Here is a 13791-nt window from a genome sequence, read left to right as displayed (position 1 = left end):
CCACACACCAAGCAGCAGTGGCTCAGGGTAGTGGGTGGGGGCAGCAGCCACATGTGGAGCAGCGGCAGCACAGGGGAGCAGGGTGGTGGCAGTTGCATATGAGCTTCCCCCCCACCATCTGGCCAGTCAACTGGAAATTCTGGTCAGTAGAGTGTGCCGGTATTTTTATTTTACTGTATATAGCTAAAGTGATGGAACTTGTACCTACAGTGAAAATTTCTCACATTGGCCCATGTTCAAGTTTATTTCATCTTTGTCCAAAATGCCATAAACATCAAGCACAGAGAGGAGGTGCTCACTCAGTGGGAATTCTGGCGAGTCCCTAGCACCCTGGGGATCCCTAGCATCACTAACAGGAAAAGAAGCCAAGGCTGGCCATCCTCACTCCTGAAAGAAAAACATGACATTTGACCAGGAAAAGCACAACTGGAAGTGTATTGGTGGTAGACAGAGCCAACACAAACACAGAGAAAAAATTTCTAATAAAAATAGTAACATTTTAAGTCATCATAACCAAATTCTACTCAGAAATCTTGTTAAGCAGGTTAACTCTCAAATTCTCCAAAACAAATTAAAGCAGCTGTTTAAAACAGACTGCAGTTTTACTAATGATGTTTTCTTTATTCATTACAATTTCCACTATTTAATTATATAGTAAAGTTACTGGTCCTATGTATGACTGTAAACTGCATCCGACTGGAGGGCTAGTTGGCAATGTGGTGGGACTACTTGTGGTGGGGTAGTTCCTATAAAATACCACAATACTGCAACCTCTAGAGCAGCGGTTCTGAACCAGGGGTACATGTACCCCCACGGGATACGTGAAGCCTCATCAGGGGGTATGTGAGATATATTTCATACATTGTCTAACAGAGGTCAAAGGGCCTGAAAAATGAATTTCCCATTGAAAGGGAGTATGTAAAGTCTCACTCTGAGACCAAGGAGTATGTCGACTGAAAACGGTTCAGAACCACTGCTCTAGAGTAAAGCAAGTATAGAACACCTCAAAACCCTAGCTTCCACCGTCCTGTGGGGAATCCTTGGTTGGAGAAAAGCTAAGTGACACCACCCTGACAGAAACATACCAGTCAGCAGCAGCTCTAATCTGTTGCTCTCTGGGAGAAATTACAACCATCAAGGCACTGAAGTCTGGACTTGGCCTGGCTTTTGGACACTCTCTCAACCGTCTAAAGTAATAATAGTAAGTCTAAGGCAGCCTCCACTCCTCCATACTTTTGTCTAGGTATACACACTGAAGGTCTTGGTGTGATGGTCACATAGACTTCTTAAGCATACACCATGATCCAGAGTATCAATAGTTGCCAAGTATTGTAGTTATATTCCTAGAAAATGCAGTATATGTTTATTTCATATGATGCATGTTTTTCCCTTTTCATGGCAAGCTTACTTAAGAAAACATTAAAAAATCATTTACAGCAGAGGCAGAAGGGCAGGGCAGCACCTTAGACTAACTGGTTTAGAGAGGCGTAGGCTTTCATAGGCAGCAACTTGATTCATCAGATGCTGTGAGTGGACTAGCAGAAAGAAGAGGGCCAGGGGAGGGGATGCTGCTGAGAGAACTTATTATCAGGTCAGCTCTAAGGTGCCACCCTCCTCTACCTTCTACCCGACTTCAGGCTCACACAGCTAACAACATCTGTTAGAGCAAAGGAAGAAAGAACTAGCTTAGGTTTGACAATCTTATTTTAGTATTTGCTAGCATTGAACAGTTTTGTTCAGATGCTGCACCTTAGTTTATTTAGGGACACAGCATAATGACAGCAGTCCTTTCATTGTTATAATTAATACTCTGGATACCTGCAGAGCTGTTACATTTCAGACTATGTATTGATTTTCCTGTCTTACCATGAACACTTCCCAGTAGAATATCACCAGCTGCTGAAGACAGAAATGAAGACTCTGCATAAAGATACTTGGTCTTTAACAAACCGTCCTCAGTAGATATGCTGATAGATGTTCCCTGCAACTTCTCTATATTCACACTCTGCAAGAAAAATAAACTGAAATACGCTTCCTTGAAATAGGCCAATACATTTGGAAACCAAACTGAGAAGTAGAAGAACTAAAAGGAACTATGTAACACACAGTTGCCCACGTACAAGACAAATGGCAAGTCAGATGCCAGCTAAAAGTTATGTATAACACAAAATAAATAATTGTACTTTGTACTTACACCCAATATCTTTAAAACAACTTCTGCATAATAATAAGTTAATCTTGTCAATACTTCTACTCAGTAGGGAATGACTGTTGTATTCATTTTCCAGAGTACATACCAGAGACAGGGAGGTAAAAACAATTTTTCACAGTAGCACAGGGAGTCTGGCACAACCAGGAACAAAACAAAGGTAGAAGGATTCCAATACCATGCTACTAGATCAGCCACTGGCTAACTTTGTGAGAATGACTTACGTGAAAATTTGTGATAAAACACAAAGCTGAGTGTGACTACTGTTTGAGAGCACCCAGAAACCCAAGTCATCAGCCAGGACCTGAAGCTAAGTAGAACTTTGAAGGTGAGCATGAGGGATCTGAATCTAAGAGGGATGGAAAGAAAGGAGTTTGAGGATAGCGTTTTGGATAGAGGGGCTGGATGCAGGGCAGGGGCCAATAAAACAGGGCTTTTGTGCAAACAGCCAAAGTTATGATTGAACTGGATCCATACATAATGAGCACATTACCATAAGAACTGAATTCTGGTCTTTTTCTGTTCAGCTTGATTTGAATTGTGTAATCATACAATAATTCAGGTTTAAGTCTTATTCAATGTGTGTTTAATCTGCCAGCTCTGCCTTTTCCTTAATGAAACATATTTCAAAGTCCTTATCCACTGTATGAAAAGATTTACAGCCCTGCAGCATAAATTGTGTCTTACATCAGCTCATCTTAAAATCCATTTTGGCATTTTAATGTTATTGCCACCTTATAAAATGAACAAATTCGTAAGAAAAAAAAATCAGTCTGTTGCCAATTCCAATGCTAATGACCTCTGTAGCATCTGATGTAAAAAAGTTCTTATAAATATGAAGATCTACCAATGATAAATAAAAAGCATATGCAAGTCTAAAGAAAAGAAGCTTTCACCCTCATCTTCTGGTGTGTGAAATTTGGGCAGCTAACAGTTTGTGAATGAGAGTCTTACTCCTGTGCTGGCCCTTTTATACTATGGGAAAAAGGCCATAATAGCACAAAAAGAATATTAAAAAGCCCTATCCCTGGCTGATGAAGGGAAACATTCCCTAGCACAAGCAGAGTAGAAGACAGTTGTAAAACTATCCCCTGAGCGTACCATTGCCCTAGGCCCACAGGGCATGCTGACAATGACAGTAATCCTGGAGGCAGTGGCAAAACAAAGCACTGCAAATTTCAGACAAAAATGCCACGATCCCAAAGAATGACCTGAGAGCTGCTTTAGCATAACTCAGCCCCAAGGGCCATCTAATTTGAGGTCCTCTCTAGGCTGCAGAGCAATCCACAATCAGGAGGGCACAGGTTAAACTTAAGCTTTAGAGGTGCAACCCAGAATTCTGCACTATAGTTTTATACCCAAGGTAGGCCTCAGATAACAATAAGATCCACCACCATATTAAAGAATATTTACACGATTGAAGTCAGCAACATCTTTCAAGGATTCTGCAGTGGAACAGCTGAGGAAAAGGCAGAGCAAAGGACACCAACAGGCATGATGCAGAAGACTCAGCAGTCTAGAGAGCAGGACATGCAGGGCCCCAGAGATGGGGAGCTAGGACCACTGTACCAAGAAGGAAGAGAAAAGTGGTGGTGTTGAGTGACTTTCTGCAGGAAACAGAGGCCCAAATATATCATCCAGATTTGGGGTCCCAGGAGGTGTGCTATCTGCATGGAACCTAAATTCAGGATGTCACAGAGAGCCTGCCAATGCTCATCCATTTCTCAGACCAGTACTCTTTCCTGTTTTTCCATATAGGCACCAATGATACTGCCACAAACAACACAGAGGAGAAAAGAGGTGACTTACAAGGCTCTCGGCAGGGGGGGGCTTTGAGCACAAGTGGTGTCCTCATCAATCCTCCCCATGGGAGGCAAAGGCCCAGGCAAGGACCACTGCATCATGGAAGTAACCATGTGGCTGGGACACTAGAGTTGGCGTGAGGGCTTTAGATTCTTTGACAATGGGCAGATGTTATCCATCGGACCAGAACTAAAAGGAACATCTTTGGGCATCACCTGGCCAACCTAGTAAGGAGGGTTTTAAACTAGATTCCATGGGGGTTGGTGAACAAAACCCTCCAGCAACAGAGGAAACAAACCAGAGGGGAAAGACTGGAAGAAGCAGCTCAACTCTGAGAAAGGGCCAGAAAGCCACAGAACACCAATAAGTGGCAGAAAAAGGGAAGTGCATAGGTTGAAATGCAAAATATGTCTGATGAATGTATACAAATACGGAAGTAAGAGAAATAAACGAGATGAGCTGGAAGCTGCAGTCTGTGGAAAAAAAACTATGATCCAACTGGTATTGCAGAGACCTGGTGGGACAGTTCTCATGACTGTGTGTCAACATTGAGGGTTACACTTTGTTGTGGAAGGGCAGGGCTGGAAGAAAAGGTGGTGTGCCAAAAATACATACACCTGTTCCCTGGTTCAGGAGGAAGAAGACAGCAGAGCAGAATGCATTTTGGTAAAGATAAAAGATGCAACAATGTAATGGTTGGAATTTATTATAGGTCACCAAGTCAGGAAAAGGAGGTGAGTAAGGCATTCTTCAAGATGACAAAATTACACAAAAGGTATGAGATGGTACTCATGGGAGACTTGAATTTTCCAGACATCTGCTGGAAGAACAATACAGCCAAATGTAAAATGTTGAGCTGGCACCTAAATTGTGCGGACGACAAATTTCTGTTCCAGAAGGTTGAGGATACAACTAGGGGATGATCTATTAGGGATCTTATCCTGACCTGATCAGGGAAAAATTAATGGAGGACATGAAAACAATGGGTAACTCAGGAGGAAGGGATCATGATATAGAATTCCAGATCCTAAGATAAGGAAGGCATGAAGTCAACAAAACTAGAATGCTAGATTTCAAAAAGGTGGATTTCAACCGACTCAAACAGTTAATAGGTACAGTGTCATGGGAAGACAGACTGAAGAATAAACATGCCCATGATCTGGGAGCTTCTAAACATTACAGTAGTAGAAGCCCAAGAAGAAACTATTCAGACACAATGGAAGCACAGGAAGAACAGGCAAGAGACTGGCGGTACAAGGAGCTTCTGAGATGCCTCAAATGCAAAAGGAAAGCATGCAGGCAATGGGAAAATAGGCAGGTTGCTAAGAAAGCCTACCAGGAAGTAGCAAGAATGGGCAGCAACAAAAATCAGGATGGCAAAGAAAGAAAGAGCTGTACCTGGTGTCGCAGGTTAAAGACAACAAGAAGAGGTTCTGTAAGTATGGTAGCTAAAATGAAAACAAAGAAACCTGTGGGTCCACTGTTCAACAGCCAGAGAGAACTCTTAACAGAAGATGCAAAGACAGCAGAGCTACTCAATAGCTACTTTGTGAAGACTGAGGCAAACTGCAACCAGATGCTTAACAAATAGTATTTGGATAAGGAAGGGGACAAGCTGAGCGAGGAAATAACAAGAGAAACAATCAGTGAGCTTCTGATGAGTCCTGTCATGATTGCTTATCATACCCTTTCCTGTTCTTACTGCTATTTTATGAGCTGGCAGTATGTCCCGACTTTCTCGCCTGCCACATCTTTGATGTTATTATTATCAATATTAATTTTAGATGTTATTAGCGTTATTTATTCCTTTAGTTTTCTTCTACCACAATCTTTTAATGGGGCTCACATATGGGTTGTATAGCTCATTTGATACACTTACTCTTGTAGATGAAAGTTAGAAATTCAATCACTGTTTGGTTAAGACCAATTGTTTTTCTTTATTTTCCTTTTACATTTGTTCAAATCCTACACAGTCAGATAGAAGAAGGTATGTGCATGTCTTTCCAGTATCTCTTAAAGTCTTAACTTTGTAACTTGTCACTTAGACTATGTTACTTTTTAAACAAAAACGTAAATTAACTGAACTTAGTATTAATGAATTTACTCCTAGAATTCTCCTTCTTCTTTTATTTTGTGCAATGTCTCTTAACTTTAAGAGAGATCTTCTTTCTTCAGATCTCCCTACATAAATCCGTTTATTTATGCTGATGGAGGACTCATCAACCAAACCCCTATTCTACTTCTAATCTTGGACCTTCTCAATGATAAAAAAAGATCTTTTAATATACACAAAGAGTTTAAGATATAAATCCTTTTCCTTGTTTTGTTTTTGTTCACAGTATTAGAATCGGATACGTTCCTTTTTTCTTTTTTTTTCCCTCTCCCCGCTGCAGCCCCACTGCTCCCACGCCAAGTCTTCCTGTGAATCCGCCCCTCGTTGCCTCAGAAATCAAACAAAATTTACCTAGCCTCCTCACAGTTCTGTTGATGGGTCCCTCAATATTCTTTTTTCTTTCATAGACTCTTCTCTTCTCTCTCTGTTTTCTCAAGCCTCGTGACCCGCTGCTCCCCTGCTCTCTCAGAGCTTCTATCTTCAAACAGCAGCAGCTCCAGAAGCGGCATTCTCCGCTCTGTTCTGTCTCACTCACACTCGCTTCTTCACAGGTCCCCATGAACTCACGTCAGCAGGGCCAGATGAACTTCATCCCAGGGTACTGAAGGAACTCACACAGGAGATCTTGGAGTCCTTGACAATGATATTTATGAAGTTGTACAAGATGGGCAAGGTACCAGAGGACTGAAAAAGGACCAACACAGTGCCCTTCTTTAAAACATTTGTAAACATCTGGAGGAGGAAAGACTGTTCACAAGCAGCCAGCATGGGTATACGCAAAACAGATTGTGTCAAACAAACTTGATCTCCCCATCTTTGACAAAGTAACTACTTGGGCAAATGAAGGGAATGCTACAGACATGCATCTGGACTTGAGAAAGGCTTTTAACAAAGTCCTACATGACCTTCTTATAAAAATTTAGAGAAATGTGGGCTGAACAAAAGTACTATGAAGTAGATAGACAACTGACTAAATAGCCACAAGCAAAGGGTTATTATAAATGGATCCATATCAGGATGGCACAAGGTTTTGAGTGGATTTTCACAGGGGTTTAATGTATTTATTAATTATTTGTATACTGGAGGATGGGACTGGTATTCAGAAGGATCTTAAGACATTGGAAAGCTGGGCTGGAGCTAAAAGGATGAAGTTCAATATTGACAAATGCAATGTATTACAACTCAAGAAGAAAAATCATAAAACACAAAATACAAAGCCAGTGACACCTGGCTGGATGGCAGCACTATGGAGAAGGATGTGGGAGTCTTAGTAGATCACAGACTCAGTATGAGTCTACAGTGTGATGCAGCTACACAGAATGAATATGGTTTTGGAATGCATCAACAGTAGCATTAGGTACAAGACATGGGAGGTGACAGAGCCTCTTGGCACTGCTTAAGCTTCATCTAGAGCATCGTGTGCAGTTTTGGGTTTCATGTTTTAAAAAAGAGAAGGCCCAGAAGCAGTTGATAAAAATGATAAAGAACTTGGAAAGCAAGTTCAGTTTGTGGAAAAGACACTTAAGAGGGGACACGACAGCAGTCTTCAAATACATGAAGGGCTGCAATAAAGAATAGGGAAAACACATTTTCTCTCGTGTTGCAGAGAAGACATGGATCGAAGGTGTGAAATTGCAGCAAAGTAGGTTTATATTGGATATCAGGAAAAGCTTTTTTAAGTTTTAGAACAGTGAAGCATAGGAGCAGACAGCCATGGGGAGCTGTAGAACCTCCATCACTGGAGGTGTTTAAGAAGAGCTGGTTCCCCTGCCTCCCCACTCCCCCAGCTGCTCCATGTCTCAGTTTTTTTATTTTGTTTTGGGGTTTTTTTTTTAATCTTCCTCAGAGGCATTGGGTATTGGCTGCAGCCAAGCTTGGGGATTTTGACTGAGCTGGGTCTATATTTCTGCTGGAACTAAAACCCAGAGGCTCCTGGCTAGAGGGTCTTACCCTCCGTTCAGAGGCAGACTGATTGCCATAATTCAAGTTAGGACAGATTTTTACCCCATGGGCAGACTGGTATGGACTTAGGGGAGTTTTCCCTTCCTCTGTAGTGGCCCTCTTCCTGGGACCTCCTGAGCTTATATTAACTAGCTTTGCAGCAGCAGGACGTTGGCAGTCCCCCTGTGGCAGGTTAGGTTGTTATGTCTTGGGTTTTGTATTAGGGTTGACTGTGTAGTTTTGCTAAAAGATTAGACAATGGATCTGTATAGCATGGTTTGGATAGAGAGGATCCTGTCTCAGTCAGTTGGCTGGACTAAATGTCTGGAGTTCCCTTCCCACTGTATTTCTCTATGATTCTCTATGTTTTTGTTTCGAGTCAGCCCACTCTGTCACGGTCAGGGTGACAGGCATTCAGTAATTCCACAGCTGTAGAAGTTGTACATAGTCAAACATTCCCCTCAGAACTGTGCTCCAGAGTCCACATGTTTTTTAAGTTAAGGGGTTTCCAAAAAGCCCAACTCCAAGTTAGATCTTCAGTTCCCACTGAAAGCAGAGAGAGGCTGACTATCTAACTGCTTTGAAAACCTTCATCACATGTATTAGCCCTTCTGCTACCATCAGTGGAGCTGAAAATAGAGGCAGCAACATGTTAGGAACGTAACACAAAGAGCGGATGCAGCCCAAATATACACTGCAGCAGAGCTACTTTCCTGAATGCAGAGAGGCCAGAACAACAGCACTGAGAGATGTGACATGCCCTAAGTTTAGGACATGGCCTAAATAACAGGAGAAAATGGGCAAAATAAGAGGGCTTTTCACTGTGGGTGGATATATTTTTCTCTGTTTCTGTTAGCATTTACAGCTGTTTGGGAGAATATGAGATGCTTGGTTAGTTAAGTAAGTATTATACAAGATCTTAGCAGGGCAGATCAGCTAACGAGTTCCCCCATGGTATAGTTTGGATGCTTTTGCCAGTCAATCTGTATATATGTCTCAGGAATTCCTTTTCTCCCATAAGTGTTCATTACTTCAACTCTAAAACGGTCCATGTGCCCAGGATCATTTCTGTTCTTTACAGGGCAAGTAGAATATTATTAATTTGTAATCATCATGGTAAATAGAAACTAATAGATTTTGTGCTTGGATAAGTTTTCATGACAGTTGGTAAGGTAAATTGCAGTTAAAAAAAGAGAAAAGAAAGCATTCTAATTTTGCTCTCTCATTTAACACCTTCATTATTATTTTTCTTTAATTTTTTTTTTTTTTGTAAAGCAGTTCCCTCTCTGGTTGAAATCTTGGACATTACATTTCAGTCCCGAAGAAATTATAGAGCACATCTATAATTCCCTGACAACCCTGGTTTGCAATGAAAATGCTGACAGACCCGTAAATACATAATAATGATTGTAACTGATGGAACAAAAGTCTCATACTAGCGCACATGGTAGATGTAATGCACCCTAATTACTAACAAAAGCTGCAATTGACAAAAGATAAGTATCACACTCTAAAAACTGGCTGTCCAACTATTGCAATAAGAAATTTAGCTTAGAAGATAGGCATTACAAATCAAATTCTATTCCCAGTGCCAATGCAAATCCACAGGACCATGACTGACCTCAGTCAAATTATTATGGATTTACACAGCTATGAAAGCATACACTGACCCAGTAATCTTTCTTAACACCATAAAATTACTGTACATTTGGAAAAATATGTTGCCAAATATTAAAAGTTGTATTAAGTTTATTTGTATGTTTTATTGTTTCAAGTACACATTTTAAGTGCACATATATGCTAACATTTTAAAACATTCAGAAACATTCTGACATTAATATGCTTTAATTATGTCAGGGTACTTTTAGGCAGCCTGTCCACTTACGCTAATTTTACAAGTGTCAAATAAAACACCAGTAGACCTGATTTTTCTAGGGCAATATAGAGTCAGAATCATAACTCCATACACAAAATCTGCTTGGAGTAAAACCAATGCAAATCTCATTACTGTAACAGAGTAAATCATAACAAATACCTTAGTTGCGTTAAACTTAAATTTATGCCAATGTAAATGAGAAAAGCCAAACTGGTAAATTGCAGAACAAGACAGTCTGTTTTGATATAGACTCCCCTATACCATGATCAATCTTATTAGAAAAGAACAAATAAACGGGCCAATTCCTGGATCTAACAAAGGCGAGTTCTAGAGAGAAACATGCAGGAGTGAGGGGGCACACCAAGATGACACTTTACGAGCGCTCGTGGTGCTTGGGCCAGATGCCAGATGATTGGAAGATAGCCAATGTGGTCCCCATCTTTAAAAAAGGGAAGAGGGAGGACCCGGGCAACTATAGGCCCGTCAGTCTTACCTCAATCTGGGGAAGCTCTTTGAGAAGATCATCAAGGAGCACATCTGTGATGGGCCAGCATCGGGGATGATGCTCAAGGGCAACCAGCACGGTTTCATTAGGGGCAGGTCATGTCAGACCAACTTGATTGCCTTTTACGATCAGGTCATAAAAGCACTGGATGCAGGTGTCGTTGTGGATGTAGTCTTTCTGGACTTCAGCAAGGCCTTTGACACTGTCGACCACCCCATCCTCATTAAAAAACTAGGCGACTGTGGCATTGATGTCTACACAGTCAGATGGATTGTAAATTGGCTGAAGGGTTGTATTCAGAGGGTGGTGGTGGATGGGTCATATTTGACCTGGGGGAAGTGGGCAGCGGAGTCCCGCAGGGCTTGGTCCTTGGGCCCAAGCTGTTCAATTTCTTTATCAGCAATGTGGACGATGGGGTGAAAAGCAACCTGTTTAAATTTGCTGATGATACCAAAATTTGGGGTGAGGTGGGCACACTAGTAGGGAGGGAAAGACTGCAGCAAGGCCTGGATAGGTTGCAGGGGTGGGCTAACAAAAACAGGATGCGTTTCAATACTGACAAGTGCAGGGTCCTGCACTTGGGCAGTAGTAACCAGCAGCACACTTATAAGATGGGAAACTCCCTTCTTGAGAGCACAGAGGCAGAAAGGGATCTTGGAGTCATTACTGACTCCAAGATGAACATGGGCTGACAATGCGAGGTCACGGTCGGCAGGGCCAACCAGACCCTATCATGCATCCACAGGTGCATCTCAAGTAGGGCCAAGGAGGTGATCCTCCCCCTCTACACGACACTGGTCAGGCCACAGCTGGAGTACTGTGTCCAGTTCTGGGCACCCCACTTCAAGAGGGATGTGGACAATATTGAGAGGGTCCAGAGGAGGGCCACCCGTATGATCCGGGGACAGCAGGGCAGACCCTACAAAGAGAGGCTACAGCACCTGAACCTGTTCAGCCTTCACAAGAGAAGGCTGAGGGGGGACCTGGTGACCGTCTATAAACTCACTAGGGGGGACCAGAAGAGTTTGGGGGAGACCTTCTTTCCCCTAGCGCCCCCCGGGATAACAAGGAACAACAGCCACAAGTTGTTGGAGAGTAGGTTTAGATCAGACATCTGTAAGAACTACTTCACAGTTAGGGCGGCTAGGATCTGGAACCAACTTCCAAGGGAAGTGGTGCTGGCTCCTACCCTGGGGGTCTTTAAGAAGAGGCTTGATGCCTACCTGGCTGGGGTCATTTGAGCCCAGTTTTCCTCCTGCCCGGGCAGAGGGGTCAGACTTGAAGATCTACAAGGTCCCTTCCGACCCTACTTCTATGATTCTATGACATGCTCCTCCAGGCTGAGTCTGCCAGGAGCCTTAGAACTAACTAATAATTAGCCCCAAAAGGAACCACTACACCAGCCAAGGAAGGATCAGGGCAGATCTGCTCATACCCTTTCCTCCACAGACTCTGTGCTGAAGAGCCAGGCTGGGGATGCATAGCGCTAACAGAACCAAAGGAAATCTCAGCTGCTTAGTTAGGGCAGTTACGCAGTCTCTTTGCACTGCTGAAGCATCGCCCAGCATCGGGGCCAAGGAATGGATCAACATCTCCCATATCATAAAAGAAAGCAAACAAGGCACAATTGCATGAAGCCTGCCTTTTGGTGCCATCTAGTGGGAACAAAATGAACTATTTCTACTTTAAACCAGGTTTGCTCTTGTTACATTCTTACTAAAATTATACAGCCATGTATTATTCTCACATTCTTTTACTTTAAACCAGGTTTACTCTTCTCACATTTTTTGACTAGAAATATACGCCACATCAGACTCCTCATTCAGCACTGTATTGAACTGCCCAGAAATATATAAACACTTTTGTGTGCACATGTGTGTGCGTGCGTGTGTAATATCTCTCTCCCCTAGGTTATGCACAACAATTAATATACCCAATAATTTCACAGTTGTATTGTTACATTGTAGTGGTCAGACTCAATGATTCATTGAGGTCCCTTCCAACCCTAGCATCTATGAATCTACAGACACACACACAGGGCAGAGACTCCCTATGCCTGAAGAAGGGTGACTGCACCCGAAAGCTTGCTAAGAACTTTTTTCCAACGACTCGGTTCATCTAATAAAAGATATCATATCTACTCAAAGAACCTTGCCTACCTATACCCTAGGATATGCTTTTTGTTACAACTCGGTTGCATAGCGTTAGGTACCTAATCCCATGGGTGGACGCAGGATACAGATTGACTGGCAAAAGGATCCAAACTATATTGTGGAGGGACTCATTAGCTGACCTGTTCTGCTAGAATCTTGTATAACACTTACTTAGCAAACCAAACATTTCATATTCTGTCAAACAGCCATAAAAGCTTTAAAAAAAAAATCCAATATCAAAATATACTTATTCACAATGAAGAGTTATCATCTTGGATTCAAGTAAATAAGGTATTCATATTGGAGTAGCGCCCAGAGCAGTGATTCTCAACCAGGGGGTTGTAGCAATCTGGGGTGCCTTGAGAGCCTTTCAGGTGCTGCAGGATGCCACATAATGTTAACACCAGAGATGCACCAATATATTGGTGGTATATCAGATCAGCACCGATAAAAGGAAAATTAACGTTATTGGCAATCAGCTTTTTTTGGTTGGTGTAGCCGATGTCATCAATAAATGCTGCATGCATGCACATAGCCACAGCATGCATGCAGCCAGGAATGCAGCCCGGCAGCTTGGAGAGCAGCATCTGGCCATTAAGTCTGTAGGAAGGAAGGGACAGGGGAAGGGAAGGGGCATGGGGGGGGGGGGGGGGGCCAGATGTGGGAGAGGCTCCCAGTGTGGGAGAGAGTGAGGCAGGGGCAGGCGCTGCCCAGCCAGGGCAGTGAATGTGACCCCAGGAGCGAGGTGGAGCTGTGGATGGCTTGTTTGGTGACACAGGAGGGGGTGGTGGCTCTCATCCGCTGTGCATACCCCCAGGGGAGGCATGGGGGTCATGTGCCCTCCCAGATTTGCATGTGGGCTTAGGGGGGCTGTGTGCTGTGGGCTCAGGGCCAGGGGCTGCGCTGGCCTCTTCATAGTGGGGGGGACTGGGCCGGGACTGTGCTCAGGGCGGGTAGTGGCAGTGCTGGGAGGGGCAGCTATGGAGCCACCCCAAAATTTTCCCTAGCTCTCCCTCCCAGTGCCACCACCACCTGCCTGCCCCCACCTGCCCCAAGCTCAGCCCTGGCCCAGTCCCCCCACCAGGAAGAGGCCAGTGCAGCCCCTAGCCCCAACCTCACCTCACGCACAAATCCTATGCTCACCCCACGCACAAATCCAGGGGGCACATGCCCCCCATGCCTCCTCGGGGG

At 43.4% G+C, this 13791-nt stretch overlaps 1 protein-coding gene across 7 annotated transcripts in view; it reads right to left on the bottom strand.

The window, feature by feature from the left end:
• FAM185A (family with sequence similarity 185 member A) overlaps positions 1-13791 on the bottom strand; it is a 184088-nt gene that overhangs the window by 156535 nt on the left and 13762 nt on the right. For all 7 annotated transcript variants that reach the window (XM_025192530.1, XM_025192533.1, XM_025192531.1 and 4 more), the window contains one exon: positions 1867-2005. In XM_025192530.1, coding sequence (XP_025048315.1) covers positions 1867-2005 — 139 coding nt within the window. The remainder of the gene's footprint in view (positions 1-1866; positions 2006-13791) is intronic.

This window comes from Alligator sinensis, unplaced genomic scaffold (assembly GCF_000455745.1).
Source record: "Alligator sinensis unplaced genomic scaffold, ASM45574v1 scaffold896_1, whole genome shotgun sequence".
NCBI classification, from domain to species: domain Eukaryota; kingdom Metazoa; phylum Chordata; order Crocodylia; family Alligatoridae; genus Alligator; species Alligator sinensis.
This window is presented reverse-complemented; position numbering and strand designations above follow the sequence as displayed.